An 18810-nucleotide genomic window follows, 5' to 3' on the forward strand; every position below is an offset into this window, starting at 1 on the left:
AAAGAAAGAAAGAAAGAAAGAAAGAAAGAAAGAAAGAAAGAAAGAAAGAGAGAAAGAAAGAAAAGGAAAGGAGGGAAAGAGGGAAGGAGGGGGAGGGAGGGAGGGAGGAAGGAAGGAAGGAAGGAAGGAAGGAAGGAAGGAAGGAAGGAAGGAAGAAAAGAAAGAAAAGCGAATTTTAATGCCAGTGCAAACCAGGCATATTCCCACCCCATCTAGGGCACCAGTTCTTACTCTGTGGGTCACAACCCCTAGGGGGTCAAATAAGCCTTTCACAGGGGTCACATATCAGATATCCTGCATCTCATAGATTCACATTACGATTCATAACTGTAGCAAAGTTACAGTTATGATGTAGCAACCAAAAAATGAGTTTATGTTTGGGGGTCACCACAACACGAGGAACTAGGAAAGGGTTGCAGTATTAGGAAGGTTGAGAGCTACTGCCCTAGAGGCTATGAGGATGTTAAGACTGTGAAAGTAGCAAATCCTAAAATATCTATAAGAGAAATCTTTTCTTTAAAAAAAAATGCTCTTTAAATGCCATCACTTCCATTTATGAGAAAATTCCAGGCAATTTTTACATATTATAAATTTAATAGTTACATATACTGAAGGATTCCCGCTCGTCCAAGCTTTGCATGTGCACACGTGTTTGTTTGTTTATAGATAGGTTCTTATTCTATAGTCTTATTCAATAGTCTGCACAGCTCACACTTGCAGCCATGTTCCTCCCTCAGCTCCCTGAGTGCTGGGATTACAGGCATGAGCCACCATGCTCAGCTTTTAGCATGTACATCCGTGTAATCCTAACAATACCGATTATTCTTATCTCCACTTTACAGATGAGTAAACTCACTCCAAGAGGAAAGCAATTGAATCCATAGCAAGTCTATTTGAGCTCCAGCAGGCTGCAAACACTGAAACTAATTCTCTAGGTGCAAGAGTACTGGCCTCTTCTGAAATGTTGCTAATTTAAAGACGCTCCTCTCTCCTGAGCTATCAGGATTAGTATGGCCGACAGGGGAACCTTGAAAAGTAACGTTTAATTTTTTAAGGGAGAAGACCTACACTTGTGCCTCCTTCATGCATCTCCCTGAAGTGCTGGGGTTTTCAGCATTCCCTTAATTCAGCTCAGTTCATTTTTCTTTTCTTCTTTTTTTTTTTTCTGTTCAAGCTTTTTTATTGGTTCTTTGCGGGCTTCACATCATGCCCCCAATCCCATTCATTTTCCCTCCCCTCATACCCGCCCTCCAACCCTGCAACCTCCCCTTCAACAGAGGAAAAGCAATCAGGTTGTGGAAGTTGTATAGTGTATCCCACTGTGTACTCTTTAGTCCACTCCTTTGCTTGCAATGTTCGTTTACAGACCCATGACTCATTGGTCTGGGGCGAGCCCTCTGGCTTTTGCTACTCTATCAATACTAGAACCTTATTGGGCCTCCTCTCGGGTAGGATGTTGTTTCCCTGGGTCATGAGACCCTGTAGGTTTGGATCGATAGGACAAGCCCCTTCACACACTCCAGCAGTTCATCCATGGGGTAGATGTTGGGGTGGGCCAATTCAAGGTCCTGGATCTGAGCCTTAAAGCTGGTCAGCCTGTCCGATATCCCACTCTCTTACCCTTAGGATGGCTTACCAGCAACCCTTACAACCAAGACCAGCTCTGTCCTGCTACCCAGCTGAGGTGCACGCCTGTTTTCTGCATGTTGGAGCCAGTGAGGGATATGGCCAATTCTCCCACTCTCATGACCCTGGGGCCAGCTCTTCCAAGTGCTGCAGTAGGTGAGGGCAGGAACAGCTAGCTCTCCTGCTCTCATTACCCCAGGGCCAGCCCTCTTACCTGCCATAAGTGGCAAGGGGTGAGGGTGGGGTGGGCATCCTTCCCTTGCTCATGCTGCTCCACATCAGACAAGTTGGGGGACCAGCTCTCCCCTGCTCACATCCTCAGAGCCAGCTCACCCATGGCCCTACCACCATTGTCAGCTCTAGTGTGCTGCAGCAGGTGAGGGGCGGGACCAGATCTCTTGCCTTCATGATCCTGCCAGGGTCAACTCTCCTGCCCACTGCCCATGTCAGCTCATTTTTCTAAACCAGTAGTTTCAACCTGTGGGTTGCAACTCCTTTGGGGGAGTCACATATCAGATATCCTGCAAATTAGATATTTACATTATTATTCATAACAGTAGCAAAATTGTAGTTATAAAGTAGCAACAAAATAATTTTATGGTTGGGGTCATCGCAACATGAGGAACTTATTAAAGGGTCACAGCAGTAGAAAGGTTGAGACCACTTAGGACATAAGCTCTTATAGACAGGAGCTGCTAGACCTGGGTGCTCTGCTAGGCATCCAGGATTGCAGACAGGAGACAGAGATGGATACATATTTCTTTAGAAACCAGATGATCAAAAAATAAGTAACTTTTCTTCTGGCGGAGTGCTTCTGTTTTCTTGCCATGGATTGACCTACTGTGAACTGAGATCTAAGTTTCACACATGTAAAGTCACTGGTGGCTCAGAAAATAATTGCATTAGACAAACATCTCATCACACACATAGTCCATGCGAGGGGAGGCTGAATGGATGTGTGATGAAGAATATGACTCCAATGTCTTCTGCTTCACTAACTTGTCTAGACAATTCAGTAAAGGGGCTCAGAAACTTGCTTAGGACTGACTTCACATTTTGTGTTCTCGTTCATACTTGCATATATGTGATATTCAGAGATAATTACTGTATGTCTTTGTTCAAGATGCCAGGACAGAGCACAGAAAAAAAGGGGGTGCCTGCATCTTCACAGAGTTCCCCAGCATTGCCACTAATTCCTAAGTGCCTTCATGTACTCACATTCTACATGGGTGGGTGTTGAAGGAACCCACCTTCTTCTTAGAAGGAACAAGAATGTGTGTATAGAATAGAATGGAAAGTGTATTCCTTTAGGGTAGCCCATCTACACAGCTATACCTGGGCCCCCTAAAAGACTAATAATCAAAATATCTCCCATTTTTAGGACAGTAAATCATGTATGTAAGTGACTTGACATATGGGTAAGTTATCATTAGTTAGCAAAAAACTGAAAGCCTAAGTATAAGTAAATAATAGTTAATAATAATTAATAATAATTAATTTTTTAATAATGTCTGGGGATGTAATTCGGTGGCAGAGCACCGGCTTATTGCAGGTGCCTTGGGTCTCACCCCCCACACTCCAGACAAACATACATATAGCACATAATCTCTGTACTAGTCCAGTACACACCTCTGTACTAGACAAAGACTTTCCCCAGATCTACAGTAGATGGCACTGAGAGCTTGGTGTGACTAGTCAAGGTCATATGGACACACATTGTTCTTTAGAACTTTCCAGAAGTAACTGAGAATGGGAAACTAAGCGAGCTTCCAAATGGGCCCTAGCCATGAGGACGGACTTGTCAGGAATGTGGTTTTCCTTTAAAGATGCTTATTTTTCTTGTGCATGTTAGATGAAATATAGCACATTACCTTATTCCTTCTCTTGCTTTGTGACACAAGTTTTCCAGGGCCCTTCATTCTGTGTCTCTATGCTGTCTAATCTAATAATCAGTAGCCACATGAACACTTAAATAAGAATTAATTTAAACCAAACATGATTTAACATTTGTTCAGCCTTCAGTAATGCTGACCACATTTCAAAGTGTTCAGTTACCCAGTGTGGCAAGTGGCCCCAAGATTGGACACTGTGCCTATGGAGTCTTCTCGTCATGATGGAAAGGTCTTCTGACAGCACTGCCATTTAGCATCACATTCTGGGTCTCTACCAGCTCAGACTTTCCACAGAGAATCAGAAAAGCATGAATCTACTGGTAGACTATATAAAACTAGCTCCCCATGTGATTACTGCCAGGGACCCAAGAGTCAAACTGCTGGACAAAGCAAAGACAATATCTATTCTCTTTACAGTGGTGAACAGGTACCCTTCCATAGTCCATGTCTGCCTGGACTCTACTATGCTCCCTGCCATGATGGTAATAGATTAAACCTCTGAACTGTAAGCTAGCCCCAATTAAGTGTTTTCCTTTAAAAGACTTTCTATCATCATGGTGCCCCTCCACAGCAGTAGAAACCCTCACTGAAATACAGGCTATCCATCGGCCCTCCTAAACAGGCCTCTTGGACAAGGTGCTTTCTAGCCTAAATCACATGAGAAGTTTTTGTGGTGTTGGCATCAAGTCCACGATTGTCCGTTAGAGTTCTGGTGTTCTCAGATTTTTGTTGTTGTTGTTGTTAATGGAACTAAACACAATACAAAAGGAACTAAAATGAAAGCAAATAGAATTTTCATGTTGCCTTGAGCAAATGGCATAAAGAATTCAGGTCTTCCATTCCCCCCACCCCCAGGAACTGAGAACCCACTTTGTCATTTACAATTATTTTATAATTAGATTGATGTTGTGTGGGATAGAAGTCTTTGTGGCCCTGACATTCAAATGCCTTGTAACTGCAACAAAGTGAGGAACATCCCCTTGCCTGTTTGGTGCAGGTCTGTTTTCAAGGAGACTGACATTTGTTAGGTCACTAAACTATCTAGATTTGAGATATTTCTGTATTTTCTGCAGTGATCATGTTCAGTCACCCACACCACCTAAAAATACCCAGCTTCCTATCACTTGGGGGAACCACAAAGCTATTAGAAGGCAATAAAATCCCTGGACAGCTACTCTTTGTGGAGTTGCATTTTCCTCTGATCAATTAGATTCAGAGACACTGGAGATGGAAAGTGGAGGAGGTAAAATTTAAGCAGCAGAGCCTCATGTCAATCCCACCAACAGCCTGGGCAAGCAACAAGCTCAACCAAGCAGCCTTTCCTGCTTTGAACTCGTTAATTATTAGCCAGAATTCATCATTATAATATCATAATTAAAAGCTTCCCTCTCCTCCAGAAGACATGTTGAAGAGGATTCTGTCCCATTTCATGGCACCTGTGTCACGGAAGAGGGACACAGGGGTTTGGCTGTCTTTATGGTAGACAACATCTCCTGGTCCAGAAAGACACTTTCCAGCCATCTAATTAGATAAGATGCTCCATTGCAGAATGTTCCATAAATGTGATAAAAATTCTTGCCTACCTCCCATCTGCATTCTTACTTTTAAAGCCTGGAGACTTAAAGGCCCAGGACCTTTGTATGTATTTGCACCACTTCTTCCTTTTCTAACATGCCTTTGCCTTGTGGTCACCCACGAATGTTCTCCCCTCTGCTGGCATGTCCCAAACCCACACAGATCAAGAGACATCAGAATAAAACCCAGAAGAGATTACTGTCTACAATGGGAGCTGAGTTGGAAACAGCAGCACCCCATAAGGTGATGAAACTGTCAGTTTTGTAAAGACAAACTCACAGTTACAGCAGACCATGGCTGCAGCTCAAGGCTGAGAGACTGGCTCTGACTGTGGTTCTGGTAACCCCAGAAGAAAGAGAGACCCTCCCTTTCACAAAGGAATGTCAGCTCTCCTATCAGAAACAGCTTCCAAAGACACTGAGGTGAAGCTAGCCAGCAAAGACAGCTCTCCAAAGGGCAGGCTGGTTGTTACTGTGCCTTCAGGTAAGAGAGGTCAGCTGTCCCATCATGTTTGTAATGACTGAACTATTTTTACCCTTAAATGCTGATCTGGTGACACAGCCACAATATAGTGGCACATTGAGCACCTGTATACAGTGGGTAGTCAATAAAGGTTGGGACCTGTTATCATCTCCAGCAGATACTGCTGGTTATTAAAGACACTGTTTTATCTTTCTTAAATAAACTAGGCAGCATGTTAGTGAGCTTTATACTTTTACCTTTATTAGGTTCTGTTTTGAATAGAAAAATTAAAAAACACAAGCAAAAGGCAACTTATTATATAGAAGATGAAGCGAGAGGAGGGGGAGAGAGCCAAAGGAAGTCAAGAATGAGAGAGGGCAAAGGAGACAGGCACAGCTAACTTGTTAGGCTTGCTGTTTCCAAAACCATGCTCCTTCCAATGAGACAGTGGAGGACGAAAACACTTTCATTTTCTTTTCTAACAGCTGGAACATAAACGGTTGCTGCAATAATATCAGAAATTATTGGATATTTCAAGCATCCTTGCTAGTGAGACGCCAGCATTACAGCCAATTTGAAATACTGGCCCCAAGGTGCCCTAGAAATTTTGTTTTTCCAATGCAGGAATGTCAGCTGCAGGGAAAGAGTGATAGATGCTGACTAGTGAGCAGCGTGCTGGCCAGACACCATATTTGAACAGTGTCACCCTGCACTCTGGGGTCTAGCTCTGTCATCTTTTACAGATGCTGTTGGTCATAGTAGATGTTTCTCCCAGAGAAGAACAAAACTGAGAACCATGTTTACAAATCACCAGCCTAGAACAGAACTCAACTCTGACATGCCATTTCTACAAATGTCTCAAGAAACTGGTCTGACTCCAAGGTGAGTTGGAACCAGCAAATCTCATGGAAACTGTTCACTTATAACCACAGTCTAGTTAGTACCCATCTGAGGGAGGCATAGAAAGTTCAAAAAATAAACGTGTCCGCCTTCAACATTTTTGCAACTTCTAAAGACACCTTCAAATATATCAGGCAACATATCACTCTAATTTAATCTCCTAGTTATTAAAAAAGACAACATTGTAAAGCAAAAGATTGATAAGGCAAATATTACATCCATAACAATTTTTAAGGCACAGGGGTCTTTTCTGAAACTGACTCTCCAACCAAGGACCATGCATGGAGATAACCTAGAACCCCTGCTCAGACATAGCCCATGGCAGCTAAGCATCCAAGGGGGGTTCCCTATTAAGGAGAACAGGGACTTTCTCTGACATGAACTCAGTGGCAGGCTCTTTGACCTCCCCCACCCCCCACTCCGAAGGAGGAGTAGCCTTGCTAGGCCACAGAGGAGGACATTGCAGCCAGTCCTGATGAGACCTGATAAACTAGGGTCAGATGGAAGGGGAGGAGGACATCCCCTACCAATGGACTTAGAGAGGGGCAGGGAGGAGATGAGAGAGGGAGGGTGGGAATGGGAGGGAATGAGGGAGGGGGCTACGGCTGGGACACAAAGTAAATAACCCGTGATTAATATAAAAAAATAAAAATTATAAAAAAACAATTTTAAAGTGGATCTCAAACATCAAATAAACTCTAGAGACCCTTCCTAAAAAGCTAAAAACTGTTTGCAGACAACCCAGATTCACTTTTAGGTACCATTCCTGACCACTGGGCAGTATTGTCATGCCCTGAAGCCTACAGCATGGTAACATTTCCTCAGCCTGATGATCATAGTTTAACATACTGAAGACTGTTTTCTGTTAAACTGTGAGGGGATTGAAAGGATAGCTCAGTGGGTAAAGCACTTGTCACTCAAGCAGAAGGGCCTGAGTTCAGTCCCCAGCATTCACACCATGAGCCAGACATGTTAACACATATTCAGAATCCCAATGTTGGTAAGGTAGAGGCTGATGGGGCTCGCTGGCTAGCCAATCTGGCCTAATTGTCAAGTTTCAGGTCTGTGAGAGATGCTATCTCAAAAACCAAAACAGGGGAGGTTCTCCTCTTCTTTCTGATCTTAGTCTATCAGTTCTCATCCTCCCCTATCAGTGGACTTGGGGAGGGGCATGCATGCAGAAACAGGAGGGAGGGTGGGATCGGGAGGGGAGGAGGGAGGGGCTTATGGGGGGATACAAAATGAATAAAGTGTAATTAATAAAAAATTTTTAAAAAGCTTAAAAAAAACAAAATAGAAGGCTCCTGAGGAAAGACACCCCTAATTGACCTCTGGCCTCCATCAGACACACACACACACACACACACACACACACACACACACACACGCTTTTCCACTGAAATGAAGATGGCTGTACTTGTTCATTATCTGTCAGAACTCCTTTAATCTGTGTTAGGGTAATCACGATGGGGAGACACCGCAAACAGAAGATATTCTCACAGGGTAGCATTCCTACATAAGCACGTTGGTGACGGTTTACAGTTCTGCATCTCTCCCCAGCATGCTTCCCAGAGCTGTCAATAGCCTATCAAGACCAACTGGAAACGATACCTATACATCTTGTACACCATGAGAGACTGAGCAGAGAGCACTATGGTGGGGGGAGCAGCAGGAGAGGGAGAAACACCATCAACCTGGCTGCTTCAGATCACACTTTTCAAGAGCTGCACTTCAACAGTGAAGCAGTAATGGAAAATTGGCATCAGTCAATAAAAGAGCAATTTCTCTCTCCTCTCTTGGCCTTTATTGAGCAACACTCTGTTAGGACTAAAGGTCTTTGCTAAACTTTGGGGTTGAATTCCTGATTAATTAGCATTGTAACATATAGCTTATTCCTTCGGGAAGTGGGAGGTGTTGAAATGTCCCAATAAAGATTGATCCCACACCCTTCTCCGATTAATTTGCTATTCATATGAAAAATTGGTGTCCACGGAGAAGTTGCCAAGGTGTAAGCAGCCCACAGAAGATGTGCTGCAAAGGCACCACAAAATCAGAGAAGTCATACGCCAGGCTCATAGAGCATCTTACGCAATGACTAGTGAAGGATGATGAGTTCAAGTGCTTATGACCTATCTGGCATTATTTACGAATTATTATTTCTGTCACACACAGAAAAACCTTACATACACAAAAATAAATGTTCAGACAATACAGGCAGGCATTAAATCTATTGTTAGATTTAATGAGCAAAATTTACAGGACTTGATTATTTTTTTATCAGTCATGTTTTATCAGACAGATTTTCCCCTGAACACTAAATGATATGTGTCATTAATCTCTGCACAAAAAGCTAATCAAGGAAGGATAAAATGAGGATCACAAGCAGTCTAAAGCTCAACCAGAAATAATGTTGTCTTTTAAAAGAAAGAAAGAAAGAAGTGTTATTGACAGGAAGAGTCAGGAGAAATGCTGCAAGTTCAAGTCTAGCCAGGTCTACATAGCAAGACCATGTCGCAAAGGACAAAAATGTTATATTCTCCCCATGAAGTCTATAAGCTTAAATTTAAAACTAACAGCAATTTGAGACTATACAATTTATGAAGTAAATTCAAACTTAGCAAGCTGAGGCTCAAGTACATCAAATAATAATAGTAACATCTAAGTCATCCTTCAGTTTATGAATAATTGGAAAAGTGAAACAGGAAAAGAATGTAGTTGTGTAGCTTCACAAATGCTATTTACTACCATAACTTCCCCTTCCAAAAATATAGATTTCCATACTGCCTAAACTCCTAAAATAGATTTTTAAATTCTCACATCTTACAGGTTACAACATTCAAAGTCATACCAAATAAAAATATATATAGTAAAATTTACTTTAAAGTACCTATATGCCACCAGCGTAATTTTTCCCTAAGCCAACTCTCTGTATAAAATATGCAAGCACACAGTTACTTCAGTCAGTGTCAGAGTGTAATAGCAATGACTTAGGTTCACATTCATAATAGTCTTACTTAATCTATTTGGAGAAATAGCTAGGAACAGCCAACTAGTCAGTTATGTTTCTTTCCCTTCATTTTATGGTGTCTCAGACACATCTGGCTGCATTTACAAGTACACGGAATAGCTCTGTCCACAGTGCCAGTTGGTGTTGTGTCCAGGCACCATGCAGTCTGCTCTGAGAACAATATCAGTATCTCCCCAGCACATTTCTGGCTACCTTCTAATGTCTCTGGGCTGCACAAGTAAAAGTTGGGATTCCGCATGAGTTAAGGTAGCACATGGCCTTTCCTCTGTATTCACAATCATCTCGCATCTCACAGATCCATGCTCAGCCTGGATTCCGTGGGCTCCTGCTGATCAAAACCCTTAATAACATTCTTGACCTCAGTGAATGATTTCTAGTTGCCATTGTCAGTGTCAACTAAAGAAATCTGACCCGAGACACACCCCAGGTAATACGCTTAAGAAAAATAATCCCAGTAAAAATTACAAAAGGGAAAAATAAAATCAATGCAGAGGTTACATAAAGAAAACGGCACCCTTAATTTTAGTGAGCTTGTTGATGATAGGTATCTTGAAGTTACCTAAGCGACCTCTCTGAAACACATGCAAAACCCAAATGTGTCTGTAACTCAGTGTCTAGAAGTTTGTTGCTGAAAGCAGGGTAGAAAGTTGTCAGATATGTTTGTGGAAGGAGGATCAGGATTGCACAGATTTATCAAATGGGCCTATGACACTTGATGATAGATGCAATGGATAAAACCACAGAAACTAACACAAAGTGAAAATTTAGGTTAATACAGGAAGGACTAGTCACTTGTGAGAAAACTCCTGACAGCATGCACATCCGAGGATATAGTCATTCTAGCCACAGACCTGCAAAGTGCTCTCGTTTTATTTCCAAACTGTGCTACGCTTATGAAATTATTATAACCTAAATATTTGGAAGGGGTGTTCAGAAAGGCCTCTGAAAATTGCAAGGGATGATATCCAATCCAGTGAAACAAACAAACTACATTGAATAGCCAAACGCCAAAACTGCTAAGGACAGGTAACTCAGGTAACGATCAGAAAAAAAAAAAAAAAAAAAAAAAAAAGTGCCAGGATCATTCTCTAATATAGTACATAATCATTGATGATGTGGGAGTTCATACAGCTGATCCAGGAAAAAAAGGAAGGACGGAAGAAAGAGAGAGAGAGAGAGAGAGAGAGAGAGAGAGAGAGAGAACGTTTCCCCTTTCCCAGGCAAGTGAAAAATTATTACCTTTCTGTACACCAGCATGTTCGGTGATTCGTCTGCCACCCCGTTACTGGCCTGTCCATAGTTATTCCCCTGGGCCATTTCACCCAGAACTCCGTAGCTCAGATACAAGGATTGTCAGTCTGCCCTGCAAAGGATCAGAGAGGCTCCAGTGAGGTCCTGGTGGGAGTCCTCAAGGGAACAGACCCCCACACACACTCGTCTTCATGTTCAGAATACAGTACCCAGTCCACAGGAAGAATTCTTTCATCCCTGGGCTGACTGGGGGACACAGGGCATGGACTTTCAAAAAAGAAGAAAAACAGAAGGAGTTTACTGCTGTAGTGGCCCCAGGAACAACCTTCAAGTTAGAAATAGTCACCCTGCTGAGGGTTCTGTGGACTTCATTTTGTGAATACTCTCTTTTTGAGAGCGTTAAGTACTCACTTAAAAACCCTGTGGTTCGCACTTCTCTGGTACCCACAGCTCTCCCTGGGTACTTGCTGCTCCACTTGATGCGGTTCTCCCCAAAGGGCAGAAAGCCAACACCCACAGCAGCCCACTTTCTCCCAGCAGCCTGCTAGCTTCTCCCGACAGGCGCGTCGAGGCCCCTTCCCCACAAGTGTTCTTCTGCACGTTTCCTCTCCATCCCTCGGGTCTCCCACACAGCTGCTCCACTTCCACCTGCCTTCACTGACAGCCCATGGCTCCTCCGCTGCGCCCACCTCACTCGACTCGCTAACTCTGGACCTAAACCTGACTAATCTTTGGAAGAAAGCATCCAAAAGCATCCAAATCCAGTCCAGGCAACCCGAGGCCGGTGGGAAATCAAGCCTTGGGCAATCACCTGGCTCACCTCGGAGAGCGAGCTAACTGCACAAGCCTGGAACAATCAGCCGGGAGAGCAGAGAAATCTGAGTCCCTGTTCGCTCATCCTGTTCGGCCCTTGCTCTGGCGGCAGCAAATGGCAGGCAGCCTTGCCCCGCACCGACGCACCGGCCGCACCGGGCAGCAGTTTCAGCACCGTGGACCGCGGCGTGCGCAGCGCCCCAGCCCGGGCGCGCTGCTTCGGGAGACCGTGGCTCCCGCCGGAGCAGGGCGAGTACTGGGTGCGGGCCGGGGTGTCTCGGGGACCCCGGGTAGCGCCGCCTCCTCCCCTCCCGCACCCTCCGTTTACCTCCTCGGCCAAGGTCACGGCCCCGCGGCTCCCCTCCGGGCGTGCTGAGGGCAGGCGCTGTCAGCTGGCTGCGAGCGGAGCTGCGAGGCAGGGCAGCCTCATCACACTCGCGCTGCTCAGGCCAACGCCACCCTCGCCGCGGTGCACAGGCGGCCCCGGCAGCCGCCGCTCGCGCCCGCTCCCCCGGGCCGCCTCGCTCGCTCGCTCGCTCGCTCGCCCGCTCCCTCCTCCGCTTCTCCTCCCGGGCACTGGGACCAGTCGAGCGCGCGCGGGAGTCGAGACGCCCGGCCCCGTGCGCGCGACTGGGAGGAGGGAGGAGGCGACAGTCACGTGGAACAGGGACGCCCGAAGGTGCCGCCTCGGACAGGCTCGGCTCTGCCGCCGCCACACCCCTGGGTGTCCCTGGCCTCCCGACCCTCCAGGCCCTCGGGAGCACAGGCCCTGTCCCCAACGCTGGCCAGCCCACGCTTCCGAGCCCCCGCCCGCGCCGCCACAGGCCGGGAGAGCCAAACTGAGCTAAGCAGGAGGGAGGGCTTGGTGGAGGGTGAGTGGATGGGGTGGGTGGATGGTGGGCGTGGGGGGTGTAAATGGATGGACTGATAGATAAGGCCCCCTGCCGCTAGCGGGTCTGCAGCATGCGCCTGGCGACCCTGCTGGCAGGAGTAGGGAAGCAAATGATTGATAATCCTTATGCTTAAGTAACAGCACAGAGAGATGCTGGAATATCCCAGAATTGGAGGCAACGGCCAGGACCAAATGACTCATCCGGCAGCGCAACCCCCATCCCAACCCCGGTCTTGTTTGCCTGTGGCCTTCTTTCACTGCCTCCTTCGAAGTTGGAGAAATGGGAAGGAATTTGGAGGCCTCCAACGAAATCCTGCCACCTGTGACATTGAAGGTCCACGTCTGATGTCTGGAAGGTTTAACCTGCTGACCTCAGAGAAACTTGTCTCCTTTTGCTCCTCATCTTCTTCTGGAGTTCACAGAATCACAAAGGGTCTGGGGTTGCTGATACCCTTGAGCAGCTACTCTTCAGGTTCCTGCAACTAATTTAGCAAGTGTTAGAAGGACATGAAAGAGAAAAGTGTTTGCCGTCTTGAAATGAACCCGGCTTTCCGGGACATTGGGGAGTTGTAGCGACCTGTGAATCTGAGACGGTTTCCTCTGTGGCTGAGGGTAGATGAGCTAGCCGGTACGGTTTTGTTTGTGGGTCTAAATGTAGGGCCGCTACAATGAACTGTGTATTCCACTCACCGCTATCTCTAACACACATCGATTTTATTTGTTTGTTTGGTTGGTTGGCTGGTTGGTTAGTTGGTTGATTGGTTTTGTATTGTTTTTCACTTTTGAGACAGTGTCTACCCAGACTAGCCTTAAACTCAGTCTATCCCAAACAGGTCTTAACTCACGATTCTCCTGCCTCAGCTTGCCCCGCGGCTGGAATTACAGCCCCGTGGCACCAGGCTTGGTTAGCCAGGGCCCTCTGTAGCTCCTTGTCCAAGCCCGGTAGACCTCGTACATCAGGACTGCTATTCAAATACCTGTGAGAACCAGTTAGTTCTCTAGCACCGCCCAGTCTCTGCCAGGTGTCACTCAAAATAGCGAACATTTATCTACCCCCATCCATGTTCCGAATACTACAGGACAAATACCATTCTTCCAGACCAGTTTACCTACAGCTGAGTCTCACTTCCCCCTACTTTCTACCAGCTCCCCAAATCTTTCCGTTGTTCAGCAAAATTCTCCTTGTTTCCAAACTCGTCTTGGTTTTCGTACGATAGCTGAAAGCTGCTGCTCTCTCTCCAGCCTCCTGCCTCCTCTTCTGTCTTCCACCTTGCTATATCTGCTACCTAAATACTCATGTGGTTCAGATGGATAGATGTAGAAAAAGGGACTGGGTGTCTTTATCAGTTTGTCCTAAACGAAACGGCCTGAAGGAGTCTGTGTGGCTAGTTCCAGTCGCCAGAAAAGAACTAAGGGGGCAGATTCAATTCAGGAGACAACTCCCAACTCCATCACTATGTAATGGAAAAACTGTTACATTTATCACTTTAAAATCTCCAGGACTCACATTCTTCAGATTTAGACTCAGGGAAGTAGTCTAGATCTACCCCAATCCACCTGTAGCTTAGATTTTTAACATTCTCTTTTGTAATTTTTTTTTCTGTTTCAAAACCAAAAGTGTGACATGATTCTCAACTGTCATCATTCAAACTCATTTTACATTTTCTCTAGTAACCATATATGTTGTAATATTTTTGTTAAAGAAATTAAGTGTTTAAATGTGGTACTGTATCCTTTTTATGTGCCAGACGAGACCACTGAGCAACAGGCAAAAGACCTATCTATGGCCTCATCATCCCCCAAAAAGACATTTAAAAGATTTTTCTTTATGAATAACTTTAATAGTTTCACCCTAGGGAAAAAAAGACAATTGTATTAATATTTTTGAAATATCATAAATGGTGTCTATTTTTTGTAAATAATCAGGAGCATTCTAAATAAATCATTGCCCGCTGATACAGATTTGCATTTTTATCCCGAAAGCACTTATTTATTTATTTATTTATTTATTTATTTATTTATTTATTTACTGTGAATGGAAGTTTCTTATTTTTCTGCAAAAAAAAATTGAACAAACCTGGTAGGCAGCTTTTATTTCAGGGAGCTTCCAATCAAGTTGGGGAGCTACAAACGCTCCCTTTCGCCCACACCTTGCATGTGATTAGAACAAAGGTCCCACAGAACGGCCAGGGCAATGATTTCAACTGTAAGTGCCATGTGATTTCTGTACTTAACACCTCTCAAAGGTCTATAAGCCACTCAAAATAAAGGGTGTCCTTAAGACACCAACGCCACTTCTGAATTTGGCATGCTAACCTGCTGTCCTAGTTCCCTTTCCTTGCTGTGATGAAATGTTGAACAAAACCAATGTGGAGAAGAAAAGGGAATGTTTGGCTTACAGGCTATAGCCCATCACCAAGGGAAGTTAAGGCAGGAGCCTGGAGGCAAGAACTGAAGAAGAGCTTATGGAGGACTCAGCTTAATGGCTTGCCCATTAAGTTTTTTTTTTATATACAGCCCAGAGCCACGATTCAAGGGATGGTACCACTCCCAGGAGGCTAGGCCCTCCTACAAAAAAAAAAAAAAAAAAAAAAAAAAAAAAAAAAAAAAAAAAAAAAACAATGTCTCCTAGATGTGACCATAGGCCAAACTGATCTAGGCAGTTCCTCAGTTGGAGTGAGTGAACCTAGTTTGTGTCTGTTGACCAAAACCAGTCAGCCCACTCCACTCCTCCGCTCCAGCAAGCAAAGGATCTCCTTCTTTCTTTATGCATTATAAGGGCATAAAGTCCACACACAGGCTCCTCAAGACATTTGCATTGGCTGCTGCATCTACCTGGAATGTTTGTCCTTCAGATGTTGGTGTCCTTCCATCCTCATCTCAAAGACCCCTTCTCAGTGAGGACTATTGTGTTAATCCTCAATAAAATAAACCACCCTCCCTGTGCTCCTTTACTTTCTTACACTGATTGTGTCTGTTTCTGGTAACGTGACTGAAGCTTGCTTATGGATTATACTTGTCTTTCTCCTTTATGAAAAACTTAAGTTCAATGATGTCACAGACATTCCCTCTCCTGTTCAACTGCTCCATCCTCAGACATGGAAGATCTGCCTGCCAGGGGATAGACCTCTAATTACGTATGAGCCCCATGATGAAGTAATGCCATGGACACAGCTTACTATGAACCTCTGGGCAGCCTGGAAGAACAGAAGTCAACAATATTGAACTGAACTGAGTAACATCAAGCCCTATCGAAGACAGAAACGACCTGCCCTCCGAACCTGCTTTCTCTATGTCATCCTGGGAAAGAACGACACCCCTCCCCATCACACACCCATTTCACAGAAGGATGCTCTGGGCACTGATTAATTGATAACACGGAGAATGCATTTTGATTTTCAGGAAGAAAACTCATTGTGAATGAAACTCACTATGAATGATATGAAAACTCATTATGAATGATATGAAGCTATTGGTTATGTAAAAACATTGTAAGAATACTGGGCAAGCAGAAAGAGGAGAACTGTGTGAAAGAGAATGCTGTTCACAGTAGTCCATTGATGGTTTGCAGGATAATTGACTTAAAAGTGATATAAGGAAGTGAAGATTCGTGGCTTTAGAGCTCTAAGAAACAGCTTCTCTGCAATCAGCTTGTTATTATTTATTGCATAATAAACTCGCCACTCCTGCAGTCCCTTTGGCTACTTTGTGGCCATTTTTTCTGCTAATTATCCACACCAGTCAGACAAAAGAAAAATGAAAACTAGGATGTGTCCTCATTGAGTGTCTGTTCCTTTCTCTTTCCTGCTGAGATGTTTTAAGTTCTAATTTAAAATAATTCCAAGATCACCCAGTTTTAAAATGCTGGCCACTTTTCTTTTTTAATACACAATACTTGAACACAAATTATGAATGAGATTCTAAGCAAAGTTCAGGAAAGATGTCAGGAAGTGTTGAGACTTGATAACACAGCATTCAGGAAGGCTTCCAGAGGCTCTGGCTTTGACTCCCTTGCTTAAAATCTAGGGAACAGTGAGAGAACAGCATGACCACCCTCTTCTTCACTTTTTTTTTCATCTATAAAATACAACTCATATTCTGGGCCTCATTTTTGTCCCATAAAAAAAAGTTTTTAATCTGAGGTACACTTGCCAGTTTTCAGTCACTGCAACAAATGTCAAACGCCTAAGTGCATCAGCTTATAAAGCAAAAAGGTGTTGAATGTGCCCTGACTTAAGAGGTTCAAGTCTGTAAATCAGTTGACATTCTTGCTTTTAGGTTTGTAGTGGAGAAATATGTCATAGAGAGGGTGTGAAGCCAGCAGAGCCACTCATGTCTCATAATTGAGAAAAAATAAATAAATCAAAGAAGGAAGGCCTGGGCTCCCTCTGAGCTCCTACCCTCAGTGACCTACAGACCTTTCACCATGCCCTGCCTCTTGTGGGTTCCACCACTGCACAACAGCTTCATGCCGACGACCAAATCTTTAATGCACAAGCTTTCAAGGGATGCAAGCCATAGTTCCTGGCAAGTCAACCTTAAAAAAAAAAAAAAAAAAGTCTGTGTTGATGATGTTGTCTGTGTCAGGAGAAAGAGTGGCCCAGAACTCTACTACCATTTCTTCTGGGAAGACACTAGGAGCTGCTCTGTCTATAATCGTTGAGAATGTTAACTCCAACAGAGAATGTGTTGCACTCAGAATGTGGCCATGGGGAGGTGATAATTACACAGCAAGAGAGAAGAGGTAGTGGACGTGAAGGACAGCAGAGCATGACCACAGCAGGCCAGCCTGGGACTCTCATCAAATGACAGCAGAGCTCAGCACTGGCTTGACAGGCAGGTGATTTCCAAAGGTGAGGAAGCAGAAAGCATCCCAGATCCTGTTCCATTTCCTAATTCTTAGCAAAGAAGAACAAACCTGAAGACTTGAAGTAAAGGAAATCATAATTACATATGTGGCACAGGGATGACCAGGGAGAGGTTAGGACTCTGATGCAAATGAAGAAACTGGGCTTACAGGAAGTGTTTACTTTCTCAGTGTTACACATCTTGGAGAGCTGGGCTGAAACATAACTCTACCTTTTAGATGCCAAGCCTTCTGCCTCACTAGACACTGAATCCCTCAGCATCTTGATCTAGAGCATTGTACCCAAATGAGTAATAAATATTTCTTGTTTATAAGCTACACAGTTTGTAGTAGTTTTGTTATAGCAGCCAGAATGAAGTGAAATAATGGGGGAAGACTGAATTAGTGCGAAGTACAGGACAGGCAAGATAACGATTGTGTATCGGTGAAAACGACACTCGTTTGTTGGTTTTCTTTGTATTTGAAACAAATCTTATATTGTTCCAAAGGAACACATGTCTTCCCTCAAAATATAATGTGAGTGTATTACTAGAAAAAATAGTTGTGGGCAAATATGGGCCAAGTGAATGTGATGTTAAACACTGAGTCCATCGTGGTACTACTCTATGTAGAAGGATCTAGAATGTTAAAGGTGTCAAGTGCCAAGGACTTGTCCTGCTAGGATAAACTTTTTGCTTGCACTCTGCCTTACTGTACCCTAGTGCCTACCCCAGCCTAGGCACTCATCAGGAGCAAGATGACTATTCTCTGAAGAAACAACTCAGTGAATCAGGGGACTCAGGAAGGATGGTGCTCAAAAAACTGACGGCCTGAGGAAAAGGATATTAAGTCCATAAGAAAAAGGCTTAGTGATTTTCAATAGCTTTCTTGGCCATTAAAGGACTCTCGGGTGAAAAGGGATTCAAACATAATCTTCCAAAGCCCAGAGGGCAAACTGAAATGTAATTGGCAGATGTGTCAAGGAGGTAGGCTTCAGAACAATGTGGAGACACACTTCTTAACAACCAGAGTTGTTCTACTGGGCTGAATGAGGAAGTGAGTTTGAAGCTATGTAAGGAGCACTGAATAGCCTGTGCTGAAGTTAGCTGGAGGATTTTTTATTACCCTAAGGATATTTGCTGGTTTGGGTGACCACAGAAGTTACTTCCAATTTCCAGTTATCTGACCATAAAATGGCGAAAGTGAAACATTCCTCTTTTCCCATAAGAGCTTTAAATGCTTTCAACTTAAAGTGGGATTAGATTGTCATGAAATATTAAAGATGACAGATGAGCCTGTAGTAAGCTCTCCCACTGAGTTCATTTGGGACTAGGTGGGTATCAGGGAAATCCTTGGGCAGAAGAGGTCCTGATTAGCTCTGAAGAGGAGCTAGCACGGAGGTGGGTGTGGTGATCACGGAAGAAGCTGCTGATTTTTCTGCTGCAGAGTCATTCGTTACCTGCTAGCATTTAGTCATCTGCATGCACCTACAGTTGCCTCCCTCAGAGGATGCGACTCCTGTAGT

At 44.3% G+C, this 18810-nt stretch overlaps 1 protein-coding gene across 3 annotated transcripts in view; it reads right to left on the reverse strand.

Moving 5' to 3' along the window:
* Positions 1–12035, reverse strand: part of Rgs7 (regulator of G protein signaling 7) — a 395324-nt gene extending 383289 nt beyond the window's left edge. For all 3 annotated transcript variants that reach the window (XM_055608524.1, XM_055608515.1, XM_055608514.1), the window contains exons 1-2: positions 11876–12035; positions 10723–10846 (exon numbers count right to left, since the gene is read on the reverse strand). In XM_055608524.1, the coding sequence (XP_055464499.1) occupies positions 10723–10800 (78 nt within the window). In that variant the 5' untranslated portion in view covers positions 10801–10846; positions 11876–12035. The remainder of the gene's footprint in view (positions 1–10722; positions 10847–11875) is intronic.
* Between the last annotated feature and the right edge of the window lie 6775 nt (positions 12036–18810).

This window comes from Psammomys obesus, unplaced genomic scaffold (genome assembly GCF_907164565.1).
Source record: "Psammomys obesus unplaced genomic scaffold, mPsaObe1.curated_primary_1811, whole genome shotgun sequence".
In the NCBI taxonomy this organism is placed as follows: Eukaryota; Metazoa; Chordata; class Mammalia; order Rodentia; family Muridae; genus Psammomys; species Psammomys obesus.